The sequence below is a fragment of the Piliocolobus tephrosceles genome, chromosome 3 (genome assembly GCF_002776525.5).
Source record: "Piliocolobus tephrosceles isolate RC106 chromosome 3, ASM277652v3, whole genome shotgun sequence".
In the NCBI taxonomy this organism is placed as follows: Eukaryota; Metazoa; Chordata; class Mammalia; order Primates; family Cercopithecidae; genus Piliocolobus; species Piliocolobus tephrosceles.
The window spans coordinates 154,633,018-154,650,479 of record NC_045436.1 but is presented as its reverse complement, the minus strand read 5'-3'; the positions used below and the strand labels follow the sequence as shown (position 1 = coordinate 154,650,479).

Genomic DNA, 17,462 nt, shown 5'->3' with positions numbered 1-17,462 from the left:
TTTGTACTTTACTGAACAAAAGGAATTTGAGCTGTGTTGATTGACCATATACAAATAGCATGGACAATTGGATACTAGAGTGAAGTAGAATTTTCAAAAATACAAAATGAAAATTCTTTAGTGTATTCTAAAAAATTAAGTACACATGACTCAACAGGAAATAAAAATCAGCTTTTCCACTCCATATCCTTTAATAGATGAAATATGGGTAGAAAGGACCAAATGCAGCAAGTCTGTGCTAACCCTACTGTAACCAGAGAACCAGTGTTTTTAAGGTTCCCATGGTAGCTGTAAACCTTGGAACTACAAACTTGGAAAATGTCTTAAGTTTTAAGACAATGAAAATTTATTTTCTAAAAATTCTGTATGTCAGAAGTCTGACGTAAATCTGCCAGAGCGAAAATCAAAATCTCAGCAAGGCTGCATTCCCTTTCTAGAGGCTCAAGGGGAGAATCGGCTTCCTTGCCTCTTCCAGTTTCTGGAGCATGCCTACATTCCTCTTCCGTCTTCAAAGCTGGCAATGACAAGTGCAGTCTTTCTCACATCACTTTATTCTTACATGGACTTTTCTTCTGCCTCCCACTTCCACTTCTAAGAACCTCTGTGATTACAAAATGGCTCAGTCGGATAATCCAGTATAATCTTCCTATGTTAAGGTTAGTTTATTAGCAACTATGGCAAAGGAAAATGAAAGTTTCATATAGCAATGTCACCTGAAATCTTCATTCCCCTTTTGCATGTTACCTAACATACGCACAGTTCCACAGATTAGGACGCATACATTTTTGGAGGGGAACATTATTCTGCCTACCAAGAGAGGTTGTAAGAGTGAATGTGCAGAGCGGCTCCTGCTCCATCACAGGGAGCACTGAGACTGCCTCTGAATCCATACAGCCCGAGAAGGCATAATATAGGCATGAGGGGGATCTCCAGAGCTTGCTTCTCCAAGCCTCCCAGGCTCCCAGGAAGGTTTAAGAAGTCTCCCAAGCTCCCAGGGCCTCCCAAGCCTCCCAAGCTCCCAGGGACTTTTAACAGTGAGATTTTGCCACTCTCCAAAGTAATAGGAAGTAAGTAAAGGAAAACATTTTAATGAGCAGGGAAAATCAATGCAGTAAACTGATCCGGTGTTGCTTCATTGGTTTCTTCCCCTTTTTATCTGATCATTGAGTTTTGTTTTCTGGTCATCAGAGATCATTTTCTTCCTTTTCTTTTTATTTACCTGCTGTGCACTCCTGAGCTCTTCAATACTCTTTTGCTCCTAATTGTGATTATCAATTTTACTTTCAACTGATCAGCTGATTGATCAGAGTAAGGAGCCAGCATTTCAAATGTTTAAAACTCTTCCCATGAATGGTTTTTCAGCTCCTACCAAAAACTCTCAGAGCCTCATCTCTAAACAGTATTTCGGAACTCAATGTTTGCTGGAAACCTTCCTCAGAGGTTGAAATTTTTGTCTTTCTCTCAAATCACAATCACTAATGAAATTCTATTACAACACAGCTTATTATTAAAAAAGTAGTTCCAATCCAATAAGCTTTTCTGTGTGATTTCTGAAATGTTTCAATAGGCAATCCCAAGCAAAGAGTTTGAGAATCTGATTTGAATATATTGTATTTGAATATTATTTGAAAATAGCCATGTTATTAGAATAACTGTAGAGTTTCTCAGGATCACTACAGCAAAGAAAAATGCATGGGTGTCATAATATTTGTTACATTAAAAAAATTAGGATTACTTCAGTAAATCTAAATTGCTATGATTTGCCCCTGTGCCAAAAGTAATCACCTTTCAATTCTACTTCAAATATGATTTGAGCTTTAAGGTGGTTCATTTTAGATTTTCACATAAAATAATAAATAGAAAATAACACATAGAAATACCTCATATCACATGATGTCTACTGCGGTGATACTTTCTTCCTTAAGACATCCCCTACTACTGAATTAATTCGATTTAACATATTTGTACTCATTAAGTATTTTAATAAGAACTACTTATTGCAGAGGCTATTTCTTCTCGTTTCCTTTTAGAAATGCTTTATCGTGAAGAAAAGAGAGTTTAAGAAAATATCTATTACATTTTTTTCGGTTCTCATTTTTCCCCCATCTTTTTATTTGTATAAAAGTATATGTCATGGAGGATTGCAAAGATAAAATGAGCACTTCCTTCAACATTACAACCCAAAGGTGATATTCTCACAGTTAATAGAGACTTTATGTACTATTTTTAAGGTAAACATCCATTCCTGAAGGCAATATTAATACTTATCATAGAATATACATTCTACAACTTTATCGTCAATAAACATTTAGTTTATAATCCAGTTATGGAATGAATGAGTAAAAAGATCACATTGCCATATGATAATTACCTAGTTATGATGTAAAACTTTGACAATTTGAGACCATTAAAATGAAGTGGCTCTAAATTGATACTTACAACTGTTTTAGTACCACATCAATAGACTTTCTAGTAAAATCATTGTAAAGTAGCTAACAAATTCTGTTAACTTATAAAGAGCACCCATTTGCATCATTATTGTTCTTTTTTGGGCTTTTATGATAACAAGAACTGATTTTCCTACTTATAATAAATAAGCATAAAGATTCAGTTGCTGGCAGTTCAAGACACTGGTTTGAAGCAAGTGTTGAACATGGATTTTAATAAAGAAGACAAGGTTTTTCAGGTTGGTGATCAGCAATCAGTTAAACCCACCGGCAAGAATCAATTTTCTCTTTAAACAGAATCTTGAAAATTGTTAGAATTTTTGGATTTGGGCCTCCGAAGAACTAACTTAAAATATTAACATAAGGCCGGGCGCGTTGGCTCACGCCTGTAATCCCAGCACTTTGGGAGGCTGAGAAGGGCGAATCACGAGGTCAGGAGATCGAGACCGTCCTGGCTAACATGGTGAAACCCCGTCTCTACTAAAAAAAAATACAAAAAACTAGCCAGGCGAGGTGGCGGGCACCTGTAGTCCCAGCTACTCGGGAGGCTGAGGCAGGAGAATGGCTGGCGTAAAACCGGGAGGCGGAGCTTGCAGTGAGCGGAGATCTGGCCACTGCACTCCAGCCTGGGCGACAGAGCGAGGCTCCGTCTCAAAAAAAAAAATATATATATATATATATATATATATATAAACATAATCAGGCCTCTTTTCTTCTAAATATGTGTTTTATAATTTGCTTTAAATCTTTGTGTCACTGAATGGCAGTTTATTTACCACATGTAATTTATACTTTTCGAGGATAGGTGTTGAATTTTTAAACATTTTTAACTTTGATTCTAACTCAATGAGGAAGAAAAAGTCTAGGTGTACAAATACACTGTCTTTTTCTCATTCACCTGGATGTTGGAACTATTCTGAGACTCTAATTCAGGTATCTTGAACCCCACAGAAACTGCATGCAACATTTTGCGGGTACATATTTGCATTTATGTGGGGAGACAGTACTTTTAATTATTAAATTAAAATATTAAATTAATTTATTAAAGTATATAATTCCCGAGCAAGTAATTTTGAATATAAGAAAAGTCAAGAGACTAGAAGGAAAATTATGAAAGCTACGATTATTTCAGTGAAAAAATAAGCATGAATGACCAAGAGTTGGGTCTATTCTTAGTGGGATAATCTATCGGTTATTGTGGAATATATGCCCCTGTCTGTTTTATAAATTCTGTTTATCTATGTCAGAGAATCCTCTCGTTCGCAGCACTTGTTTCCTCTCTTTCCACCCTGCTCCTTCACACGAGAACCTCTGCTGTCTCTAACTCGGCATGGGTAAAGAGAAGAACCAAAGTAAAGCCACATCTCTGATGTGCATAAATTGATCGCTCCCAAGCAGTCCTCACACATTTTTCTGCTGTAGTGCAGTTTTCATGTGCCAACCAGCAGATTCATGTGTGAGTTGATTCAGCGAGACTGCTTGAGATGTGACGCGCGGAATCTCCACTCTATATAATAATGCCGCATTCAGAATGACAGCGGTCTGAGCCTAAAGGCAGTAAATGCTTCTTGAGATACATTCAATTGCTGTTTGAGTTTAGCCTGAGGTACGGAGAAAAGTTGCTGATGCTTTCAAACATGTTTAAACATTTTAATATTGTCCTGGCATGTCAGCTTGAACTAGAGCACTCCTAGATATAATGCAGTGAAATCCTGTCATTACAGGACCAGAATTTCTAAAGGTTTAGATAGTAGCCCTCTACTTGAACTTCTTAATTAAATGTGCTTATATCTCTGAAAATGTTCTGTTATAAGCGTTGTACTTGCAGTGACATTGGTCAGTCTATTATCCATGATAAGGAGATACAAAAGAAGTAGAATGGGCCAGGCACAGTGACTCATGCCTGTAATCCTAGCACTTTGGAAGGCCGAGGTGGGGGGATCATGAGGTCAGGAGATCGAGACCATCCTGGCCAACATGATGAAACCCCGTCTCTACTAAAAACACAGAAATTAGCTGGGCATGGCGGTACGTCCCTGTAATCCCAACTACTCAGGAGGCTGAAGCGGGAGAACTGCTAGAACCTGGGAGGCGGAGGTTGCAGTGAGCCGAGATTGTGCCACTGCACTCCAGCCTGGTGACAGAGCTAGACTCCATCTCAAAAAATAAAAAAACAAACAACCATAAAAGAAGTAGAATGTGTTATTGATAGATCCCGGGCTATTGTTTGGAACAGTGAATTTATTGCAAATAGCATAATATATCTATGATAATTTTTTCAGTGGCCTATTGCTTTGTCAATGAACTATTTCCTTGAAACAAATAAACACACAAACATAACTTTGTGGCTTCAAACAACAAAGATTGATTACTTCTCACACTTCTGTGGATTGATTACGTGGTTTCTCATGTTCTACCTGGCTCACTCATATGGCTGCATTCACCTGGCAAACTAACTAGGCTAGACTTTGCTGGGTCAGCTGGGTCTCTCTCTCAAGTGGGGTTCCATCTGCAAAGAGGCTAGACCATGCTTTCTCTCAGGATGGTGATCCCAGATTTCCAAAGGTGAGTGCAAAATTGTGACCTCTTAATAGCTGGGCTGAAAGTAGAACAGTATCACTTCTGCCACATTCTGGTTGTCAACAGTAGTCCAGCCTCAAGGGGTGCAGAATCGACAGTAAGAGTAGTAATGTCACATTCCAAAGTGGGTATGTGTAGGGAGATTGGAAGAAGTTCATGTCTTTACATCATAAAATCTTCATAGCTCATGCTGAATGGCTTATTTTTTTTTTTAATTTTTGATGTATGATGCATTTTAGGTATTTACCCTGTGTTTAGGTTGTCTTGTCCTGATTTTTAATTTTTTATTCTTAAAATCATTTATTGCTAATTTTGACCCATCTTTTAATGGAGCTGTTCCTTGTACTGCCCATGCAAGCAAAGCAAGATAGCATGCTGGCAATCTAATATCTTAGGGGCAAGTTTCAAGTGAAATGATTAATTGTGAGGTTGATCGTGAGGCTGTAAAGATAACTCCAAATAATACATCATTTGCCCTTGAATTTTGAGCAACCATGGCACATACTGAATAAATCTTATTTGGCAAACTCCAAATAGAAAAGTATTAGGAGGATGCCTAATGTAGAGTAACCAGGATCCAGTGGCCAGCATATTTCTCTAGACAGATAGTAGCTCTGTGTATCACAGACTCTATCAGCATAAATCCATTAGCACTACTAGAAAAGTAACTGAAAAAAGGTACCCATTTGCTTGACAATTGGTATATATTGCATAATAAATTATCTGAAACCCTTGGGGCCAGATACATCTCAAAATTTGGAATCCTTCATATGTTATAAGATGTTATATGTTATGCATGTGTCATACATTATTTTAAAAATCTAAAAGAGTCTAAGGCCACGCTTTTAATTAAACACATTATTTCTATAGTAAAACATACGAATATTCACATTATGTGAGACAAAAAAGATGAAAATAGCCTTGCATTAATTCATATCAAGTTTGTTGTAAACTTATGAAGGGGGAAAAAAAACTACTTTTGATTTCCTAAGATTTTTTGAAGACTGAATTTGGATTAGGGATTGTGCACCTGAAGCAGGTAATATTTATTGAGGGCTTACTGTGTGTCAAGAATTATTATAGGTACTCTACATATATTAACATATTCAATTCTCACAGTAATTCTAAGAAATTAATACATTCTTAAACATTTATTACACAGATGAGGAAACTAGAATCAAGGAACTTGTCCACGTTCATACAGCTGTGAAGTGACAAAGTTAGAATGTGAATCTAGATCACAGGCTATGAGCCTATTCTCTTAAACAATATCCTTTTTATTCCTGGAAGACTTCAGAGAGGGAAAAATCTCTACCTCCTTAAATCTCTCCAGTGGCTATGACCTACTATTTACTGAACACCTACACGGCAGCCAGGACCGTATAACGAGCTGTATAGATATTAACTCTTTTATCTCACAATAAATGGGGGAGTAGGTATTATTATCTCACATATAAGGAACTTGAAGCTCAGAAAAATTATGTCAGAAGCCACACAGCTTCTAAGTAGTTGAGCCTGGAATCACATTGAGCAGTATTGGGACTCTAAATCTCCTGCTCTTTTTAAAAGTTCATTAGTCTTTGCAGGAAGGGCCCAGGAATGGTACAGATGATGCTACAGCAAGGACTGATTGATTAGCTGGTCTTCCTATACTCTTCTAATTTGGTTAAATAAAGTGATTCTGTAATAAGTTAAAACACTCTTTGGGGATCTTAATGATCTTTTTGTGGCCAGAGTGACACTTACTTACATAACTATAAATTTCTCCTCTTCCAGAAAGTGTTCCTGCATTTAGAGGATCACAAACTGCTTGTCTGAGTCAGTGATTCCTGCCCTGACCGTGAACTGTGCCGTGTTTGCCTGTCTCGTCTTCCTAAATTCCCCAAACAGGCAAAAGGCAGGGATATTTTAGTTATTTATATGAAAAAGCCAAGTCCAACTCACTTGTACATCTTTTGGATCTTGTCTCCTCACCTCCAATCTTTATTAACTATGATAATAATTATCCAAAAAAATTTTTGGTTAACCAACATTTATTTATTTTTTTCTCAGCCCTATCATATAAAATGAAAGTAAACAATTTTCCAACAGCTGTTTTAAAATAAAGCACTTATTTAATCATTTGAGTAAAGAGATACTTTCATTTGGACTAATGATAGTGAAGGGAATGTTAAAACATCTGTTGTAAAACATTTTTCACTGATCTTTTATTTTTCTTGTCTACCCTTTGTAAAACCTTTCATAAGTCAAGCAAATTTCACTAGAATTTAAGTGTGCTTCTAGAAAAAATGTCTTTGTGTAGAGGAAAGTCAAGAAACATGGAAAGAAAACAAAACACTTTAAAAAGGAAAAAAGGAAAAGGTTCCTAAACGTGGTTTTGTTTTGTGTTGTTTTGTTAATTTGGCTCTAAAGGAGGGAAATACCAGGCCAGGCACAGTGGCTCACGCCTATAATCTCAGCAATTTCTCAGGTTGAGGAGGGCAGATCACTTGAGATCAGGAGTTCGAGACCAGCCAAATTAGGAGTTCTGACCAAACGTCATCTCTACTAAAAATCCAAAAAATAGCCAGGTTTGGTGGTGCACACCTGTAGTGCCAGCTACTCAGGAGGCTGAGGCACGAGAATCACTTGAACCCAGGAGGCAGAGGTTGCAATGAGCCAAGATCGTGCCACTACACTCCAGCCTGGGTGACAAAGCGAGACCCTCCTCAAAAAATAAAATAAAACAAAATAAATAAAAAGAAGAAAATATGTATTTTTTTGCAGATTTTGTCAGGTAATGTTAGTCATATGCTAGAGCTTGATGTTAATGAACAAATTGGAGAAATGGTTTGGACATCTGGGAAGTCCATACCTCGACATAACAATCCATTTATCTCATGTGGTTAGCAAATCAAATAATGTGTGAATTAAAGAAATAAATGATACATACAGTTTTACATATCTGATCTTTAAGAAAACTCATTGGAAATATTTTAAAGCTAAATATAGCATTTTCATACTTTCTCTCAGTCAATACAAAGATCCATGTATCTCTAGCCCCAAGCCAAGGACCTGGAGTAGAGTGAGGGTCGGGGATTCTGACAGGATGCAAAACTCAGCGTACTTAAAATCCTTCCTGGTGCAGAACTGTCTTCAAGTCTTAATGAGTCTAGTGTGCTCTCCTGTAACAAATGATGCCTCTAATGGGTTCTGAATTGTGTAAGGCAGCTTCTGGAAACCTGAAATTCCTCTCTAAACCTGGACTTTCCTTGTTATTTCTAATGATTCTATCTATTATCTATCTGTCACTTCTTGTTGAGGTCATTGTAACGGCATCTAGCAGCATCTGCCCACCTACCGTCTACCCTGCCTAGTAAAAACAAAAGTAGTCTGTTTCTGAGAGATAATCTGACTTCTTAGGAAAACATATAATTTTCCCCACTTTCCGAAATGTGTAGTTTTAGGGAGGTTGTGTCATTCTTTTCACTAAGTATTAAAATTTGTGACTCTGTGGCATCTATGTCCTGTGCTACTCAGATTTTTTTCTGTTTCTCTGCAGACTGTAGATTGTTTTGATGGTTATGAGTAGCAGTAATTGACCTCTAAATAACTCAGCTGTTATATTTTAAGAAGAAGCAATGTGTTGTGGTGGGAAAACAGTAAGTTGAAAGTCAAAACACTTATTCTTTGGCTTCAGCTTTCTCTTAGCTTGGACCCCTTCGCTGTTCCATCCTCCTTGCTATATGATTGAGGTGCTAAATTAAAGAGATGAACTTCATGTGGGAAGTACTTGATGTGTTATGAATTGTTCTAACATTGTTTGCTAGTATGATGTCTTAAAAACTGTCTACTTTCTCCCAGCACTTTGGGAGGCTGAGGTGGGTGGATCATTTGATGTCAGAAGTTCAAGACCGGCCTGGCCAACATGGTGAAACCCTGTTGTATTTTGAAACAATACGGAAGTTAGCCAGGTGGTAGTGGTGCGCACCTGTAACTGCAGCTACTCAGGAGGCTGAGGCAGGAGAATCGCTTGAGCCTGAGAGGCAGAGGTTGAGGTGAGGCAAGATTGCACCACTGCACTCCAGTCTGGGCAACAGAGTAAGATCCTGTCTCAAAAAAAAAAAAAAAAAAGAAAGAAAGAAAGAAAGAAAGAAAGAAAGAAAGAAAGAAAGAAAGAAAGAAAAGAAAAGAAAAAAACTATCTGCTTTCAAGAGGGACATTAACCTTATGCCTAGGAAAGGATCTTAACTTTCTAATAAGATGCAATGATTCTGGGAAATAGCATAACTTGATTAAAATGGAAACCTCTGCAAGGAATGTTAAGCAAGAACAGGATTTGATGGATACCATTTTTTTACTTCCAGTCTTCTCAAGGTTTGATATGATTGATGGGGTGGGGGGGCCATTGAGAAATACAGAAACAAACAAACAAAATCTCTAAAGAACTGGCTTTATTGTGGAGAATGCTTACAGAGAATATTATTTTCTTCTCCTACTGTCGATTTGTATTGATTTACTCAATGCCAGTTAAGATTTGTGATCAGGTGTCTTCCATCTTCACTGAGATCAAAATTTAAAAGAACAGTACTAAGGCATAAAAGAATATTCTTAGATGTTAGAAAACAAATCCTTCAGTGAAAGACTAAGAAGAGTTACTAATTGTGAAAGGTTTTCCTTTATAATGCCACAAAAAAATAGGACAGTTTAAAAGTATGCCTTTTATGGAAAGAAGAAAGAATTGCATTTGATGATTCTATAAGATCCTGCAGAAATTTTGTGTTGAAAAAATTCATAATATATGCATGCATAACTAAAATAAGAAAATATGTAAACAAAGAAAAATACTTTTCTACACATGCCCTTCTTTAATAAGGTTGCTTCGTAATACAGATTGCATTTGTTAATCATTGGTATTTCTTTTGAAGATTCACTTTAGTCAACCAAATTGGAAGTTTTGATTACTTGTGATGAATCTCTTGTAGCCCTTCTTGATTATTTTTCTAAATTTGATGACAAACACTGCAACATGTCTTAGCCAATTAGGCTTGTCAACTTCCACTGTGGTCCCCAATCAAGTGTTTTACTTTGGAAATGACAGGAGATCCTTATTAAAAATCATGCTTCTTGGATAGAGATGTGGCAGCTTGCATGCATATGATGTCAGAGAAGACAAGCTGCCTTTCGTTAAAAGCAATAGAGGAAATCAATTTTGGCATAAAATACTCCGGACTATGAAGTAAAGACTGAAGGAAAGAACTGAAGAGCATCTCACTTATAGCTGATTGGAGATTCAGTCAATCTATTTAATAAATGAGTATAATCTCTTATGAGCTGTAGGTAGTTTAGGTACACAAGTTAAAAAGTAAGAAGACTCATTTGAGCAAGAATATAGAATTACAAGCTGTTTATAAATGCATCTCAAACAAGAGGAAAACAAGTGCAAGGAATTTCAAACTCAAAACACAAATTAATCCCTGAAAAGCAGCCACCTGTACAAGTCATTGTGTAAGTGAACTGACATATTGTGTGAGACATAAGTGTGGAGAGATGATTGGAGATAATTCTGGGTCATTTCTGCAGGGAATGACAATCACATTCATATTTTTTTCTCTATTTCAGAAGCTAAATTCCTGATTATTTTCCCATGCCCTTGCTATTCACTATCATAAGAAAAGAGGAACAATTTGAATTTGTTGAAGCAGTGGGAAAAAAGGGAAATATTTTGAGTAAAAAGCAGACCTGATTTTACACTTTGCATTTCTATCCTTTTTTTTTCCCCCTGTTCAAAGCATTTAGGTCAGGTTAAAAAAAAAAAAAAAAAAGTATCCCAAGATAGGAAATATTCTCAAAGAACTTGCAGTTTATTCATTTAAACCAACTAGATTACCAAAAGTATTAATAAAATTTGTCAATAATTCGATTTTTACAATGCATCTGAAATACTTATTTGAGAAACAGACACTTCAGGGTAAAAAAAAAAAAGTGGGAAAGTACTTTGTTATTTTGATGAAAAAATTAAGAGAATCTGCTCACTTAGAAGTCAAATGGCAGCATGGGCAACTGGAGTAAATAATTAACCTTACATTTTACCTACAGGAAAGGGTCAGATAGTTCTAGATTTCCTGTGTAGGACACTAGAATTTCCGTGTGAACGCTTAGTCAAGGGCATAAAAATCCCAGGACACTGTTTCAATAATCGATGGGCCGACAAATGTCAATAGTTCAGTTACCCATCATTGAAGGAAAAAATGACAAACATTAGTGGAGAGCCTTCATTTAGGAGATTTAGCCGAGTAAAATGTCTAAAATATCCTATACAAATGTTAAACTACAGGGGATGGTGTGTGGAAGCAAAAGCAGAAAGTGTACATATCTTGGGAATAATTTAAATAACTTCCTCTTCTATTTTAAATGAATATATGGATTGTGCATATGCACATCTCACTGATTCCACTGGTTACAAATATATTTTCAGAGGTCAAATTTGTCAGTCTTTAAGTCCTAAGCCTTATAATAAAATGATACCATGTGACAATAACTGGAATGCAGTCATATTATGTTATTTTGTTTGGCAATGAAAAACATAAAACATTTTAAATAAAACCCTCCAGGTTACTGTCTCAGAACCTATTGAAGTAGTGCAGGTTTTTCTCTCTCCCATTCTCTCTTTCTCAAAGTCTGTAAAAACATTTTTAATATTTAGAAAATACATAACCATTCTCCAAAGACAGACACATGCTTTCAATTATACATACAGGTAATTATTAACTGTCATCTTTAATCTTGTTTCCTAAGAATTCTTTGGACATAATTTAGCCTTTTAGAAGTAAAAGTCATTTCCCATTCCATTGGATAGTACCATTAATTAGGAGTACATGCTAGTTCATCCAAAGTTTAATAACTTGCCTATATTCACCCAGTACATTACATTCAGATAATATGGCCCATGCATTTTGATGTAAACACATCAGCACATATTAGGTCATTTGGCATGGTGGGGTGGGGGGGTGAGGGGATATGGGCTAGGGTGGGCAGGTGTATGATATTGCTAGTATGCTTATACCTATAACTACTGGTTCCTTGCTTTTTACTTTTTACCACATAATGTGCTGTCAATTTGGTTCTACTTATGAGTCACCCCATGTCTTAGAATGTATTTTAAATATAAGGTTTTGCATATTTGCATTCTATGAATAATGTATAAGCAGGAAGAAATTCAATTGGCAAAAGCACACCACTTCTGGGATAATTTATAAATCCAGAAAATTGTCTATTTGGATTTAATAATTTTTCTTATGGATGTGGAACATATTAACACCCACACAAATTTACCTGTGTATTTAGAGCTTCTAATTGAGAATATCCTCATGTCCCTGTCCTGTAACAAAGACACATATATCTGTTTCATCTACACACTTAAATGTATCATTTTGTCTACTTTCCTATTCTATAATGTGGGATGTCTTTGCAAAACCTTATCTTTCATGCACATGAGATTAAAAACTGTCCTGTGGAATGATGAGCTAGAGGGTGTTGGGAAATGAGAAATAAGATGGTAAGGAATATATTTATATATTTCCTCCAATTTCATATAGATCACGGGAGCCTGTTGAGGAGTGTCAAATCCTAATGGCTTATTCTCCTTGGATTTCAGACTCAAGGCCTCTTCCAGATGTAGCCCTGACTGGGAAGTGCACTCGTGAGTGTGATGAGTATGGCCACTCAGACTCCTGCTGGATGCCAGTCCGCACTTCTCCAGAGAGGAAGAAGAGCCAGCCTAAACTCTCCACTTTCATGCCTGTTGATGAACGAGGAAGCCAGGAAAAGTTGGCCAATGGGGATGCCGCCATCATGGGTGACCGCAACAGAAACCTCCTGAACAAAAAGTTGACCTCATCCTATGAGACCTTCAGTGCAGCTAGTTTCAGCAAAAATGAGGAAGCCAACCCTGAGGATATTCCCCTTACAAAAACAGGGGAATATAAGCCATCTCCTGTCAATACTCTCACTAGAAGAGAAGTTTACCTGTAGGCTATAAAGGAGCAACAGCAAAGTTCTTTACATGTATGAAAAGGAGAATAAGGGGCAAAAAAACCTTACAAAGCAAAATGTTTAATCACAAAGAGGGGGCTACCAAAGAGACAAAGCTTTGCCTGCCACTTCTGCCTCCAGATCAGGCCTTTAGTGATACTGTTAGCCTGATTCTACTGTACAATGTAGAAACCATCCTTGTTACTTGCATGTCTAACCCCTTCACTGATTCCCAACACTCACTTTCTCTTCCCCAAACTTCTCCAAAAAAAAAAAAAAAAAAAAAGAAGAAAAGAGAAAAAAGGGGGGATAGTTGCAAGTTTCTTCCACAGTAACTGTACGAAGCCTGATTAGCAGAACACAACACACTCATTATCCCTAAGCTGAAGCATGATTTTAGTCACTTTGATTTTGTTCGAGTGTCATCCGGCTGGTCAAAAATAAGCAGGACAGATAAAATGTATTTCAGACATACCATCAGAATATGGTTTATCACCATCAAAGGCAATCCTCTGAAAGTGATAGAGTCCCTCTAAAGGTACAGTCCTTAGAAAGAGGGACTATATTAAAAAGCATTTTGGGAAGATCTAATATTCCAACAAAGACTAAGAGCAAAACAATACTCAGTGGGTGATTGCAGTCCTAAATTGGCATATGTTGTTATTTTCAGGTTAAGAGCATCAACTTCAATTCCATACCTTCACCAAATATTCTCAGTATACATGCAGTCTTGATTACATGTATCAATTTCACTAATTATGACTTAAAAAATTATATATATATTTTCAGAACAAGACCACTATTATTAAGTAACTTGAACAATTGTATCATCCAGAGGCCAAAGATCATATGGCGGATCAGGGAAATCATAAAGTTGATTTGGTCTTGACGTGGAAAACCATTAAGCAACAAAAGCAACTGAACCCATGTATGCACAGAAACAATCAAACACTAGTTCATTTTATAGTGCCCAGTAAAATGTTCCTTCTTTTAAAATGGATTTTATTTGAAAGCTCAGAAAATGAAAACTAGTGAGATATATTTTTGGTATTATAATAGGCAATTGGTTGAGGTTCAAGTTTAGTTTCAGGTAATATTATCAGGGAAGATTCCATGTTTTAAAATAGTATTTATGGGTCATGGATAGGTTAAGAAAGATGCATTGCCATATAGTCTTGTTAGTTAAGTCCACGATGATCATTTTAGAATCCAGGCTATGCTTACTGCTCTTTTTATCCACATTTTAAATTACAATTGCATTTTTTTAACTTGTTCAGTGCACACTTTCATGTACCACAAGTGCATTAATTTTGAATTGTGTGCAGTATAGAAATATTTTGAGACTAACAACATTGAAACAAGGTGACACCCTAGTTGACTTTATCACTAATGTGATTTGAACATTATTTAATATATGTTTTAAACAAATCTAGACTGAACATGAAAGAAAGGAGTTTTAGGCAATGACATTTTTCACAGGATGTATATCTCAAAGGTAAAAGCAGAGTTTTTCCAGTGCAATAAGGAGAAACAGAATATGCAGATTTTGAGCTACTTGCTCTATAGAGGATAACCTAATATGGCTGAATATTGAGCTGGGACATTCAGACAAAAGTGACAATCCATGGACAGAATAGGGAATAACAGGTGTGAGGAGAACAAACTCTCATCACTGAATGTTTGTAAGCTGGTTAAGGCATAGCCTTGATGGCTCTCTAGCAAACTAGAAACAATTTAGCTTTGGGTAGTTTCATGCTTTGCAGAATTTCTTAGACTATAAAGTGACACAGCCTGGAATATAGGTTGATAATTCACTATAGGTCCTCAAAATACTTTGAAAACCACTTCTCTGTTTGATGGGGTACTCTTTGGGGGTCATTTCCTCATGCTCTTTCTTAAATGGAGTTTTCATTTTGATGTTAGTTTATGTATAATAGGTAGGATGCAAAAAGATATGTAATTGAAACAAAAAACATTGGACTAAAATATCAGTAATTGAACATGTTTATGTTTGATTACTATTTACACTATGGAAAGATGCAATTCTAGTACTTTGTTAGGAAACTGCATTAAAGCAGTTCTGCCTTGTATAATCTGTAAGTACCTATTAAGACAAAATACTTCTAAAGATACTTATGAAATGTATACATATTTTTTCTTGCACGTTACAAAGAAAATACTCAATTGCATAACACAGATGTTTGACAAACTTTTTTTTTAATGCATTTCTTTCTTTCATGAGACATTGAAACCACTGATAGCTCATTTCACTCTATCTTAAACCCTTCTCTTGTCTATAAAACTAATACGGGTCACACCGGACCTTCGGATTAATTGGATCCACATTTCCAATGATGTTTGCACCCCATTCAAGATAGCCATGCCATTGTCATTTAACTCGTGAACCTCTCTTTAGAACTAAAATGGGTGTGAAAGAATAAAATTCAGTGTACTGTAAGTATTCACAGTAATTCTAGTAGAATTAGCTATCATAACATGTTTATTATATAATGAGCTGGCATGACACAGAAATATATTTTGTGTTTGTATGACTTTTATTTTGAATAGGTTAAATCTGGTGCCACTCCATATATAGAGTGCTTTTGAAAAAAAAATCAATAAAAAGAAACAAAAAAAATAAATAAATGAGTGAATGCAAAATAAGCAACTGTGCCTTTTATACCTGTTGTTACGGTAAAAAAACGGTTGTTGGGTTTGGACAATGAGGGGAAATGGGCTATTCCCAACTTTTTTGATCCTGTATATTTGTCCATGTTTATTTTCTGAAAATAATAAATAATATATTAAAAATTTGCCTTCTGACAAACTCAGATAATGGACCAGTCTTAAATATTGTTATGTCTTAAAGCAAAATTAAGGCAGTAATATGGGCTGCTTAAATCTGACTAGAAGTTGAAAGCATTTATTGTAAGTGTAACACAGAGATCCTATCAGGAGTGAAATCTGTCCATTTTGCAAGGTAAAATATTGATTTAGAATTTTATTCTTTATTTCTTTTTTGTTGTGTTTCTTTTAGCTACAGTTTCATTTTGGTTGTACAGGATATAAACCATATTTGTTTTCTGTACACAAGACTCTCAAGTGAATTTTGCATGCATTATACATTAGGACACATTTATAAATTAATGAGTAACTATATAAATTTATGTGTATTAAAATGTCTGTAGCTTCAGTCTAAAATCTACTGCTCTTTCTGAATCTCCAGATATCATTTCTGTATGGTTTCTGACTGGCCTGCTGCCTGAGTTTCAGAAAACAAGGGAGGCATTGTTTTTATGGGAAGAGGGACTAAGATGGTACTGAGGATGTCTGACTAAAACCCTACCCTAGGAAGCTGTCTTGTAGGAAAACAGAATAAAACACACAGACCAGAAGAAATTGTCAAGAATCAAACAGCCATCCAAAAATAGTCATGAGAAATCTAAAGACCTAAATAATCTTAGGTATATGCTATCAGTGATAAATAAGAAAATGTGTCCTTAAGCAAAAAAAAAAAAAAAAAAAAAAAAAAAGTGAGGATGATCATGAATATAGTAAAGCTTGTTAGTTGTGACCTAGGTGAAGATATAATGATAACATCTGGAGGAAGGCATCATTTGTTCAGCTACCTAGGGTTTACTTTCAGACTTTTCCTACATTTAAAGCACTTGCATTCAGTGTGGTACGATCTGTTTGTAATGTTAATCATTGCCTATTGTTCTGCTACTTGGATGTTGATAGTGAAGCAGAGAACAATTTATCATCGTTTATTATGAGTCACTATGCACGCAACTATGCTTAACATGGCGAAATGTATTAAACACTCGTCCAACTATTTATGAAATATTTTACATAATTTAATTTGCTTTTGTACAGTTTTATGTAAATAAATTGCTTGTCATTTTTGTCTCTGCAAATTAAAATATAACATGGTCAAATGGTTTCACACTTGTAAGTGTACTTCTCTGTTGACAGGTAATTCAGTTTTGATTGGACGAAAAGTGAATGGATGCATGTACCAGTTTGATTTAAGATGGTTTGATTCCTTATAAATTAAGACACAGCAAGGAAGCTAATGTGGCAGCAGTTGTTGATTTAGGGGGGATTATGCTAACTGTCACATTACTTTGCCTCATAATGAAATAGAACTCGGATCCTTAAGTTTCATCAAAATAATTCCTGAGACATTTACCTAACTAATTTATTATCTTAAACTGTATGGCAGAAAAAGGAACTTACTATCATTAATATGAAGATTGATTTGTTTTCAGAGGCATCTACAGAAATTTCACTTTTAAGACAAAAGTAATCCTAAGTCAAAATGTGTCTTTGTTTAGGAAATACACGTTTTTAATCTAAATTAATAACAAATACAAAAAAGTTATAGACTTTAAAAAATCATGTGAAATCATAGAGTAAATA

The 17,462-nt window shown here is 35.7% G+C and overlaps 1 protein-coding gene across 2 annotated transcripts in view; it reads left to right on the top strand.

Moving 5' to 3' along the window:
* Positions 1 to 16,983, top strand: part of PCDH7 (protocadherin 7) — a 429,792-nt gene extending 412,809 nt beyond the window's left edge. For both annotated transcript variants that reach the window (XM_023223064.3, XM_023223063.3), the window contains exon 3: positions 12,664 to 16,983. In XM_023223064.3, the coding sequence (XP_023078832.1) occupies positions 12,664 to 13,040 (377 nt within the window). In that variant the 3' untranslated portion in view covers positions 13,041 to 16,983. The remainder of the gene's footprint in view (positions 1 to 12,663) is intronic.
* Positions 16,984 to 17,462: the final 479 nt, after the last annotated feature.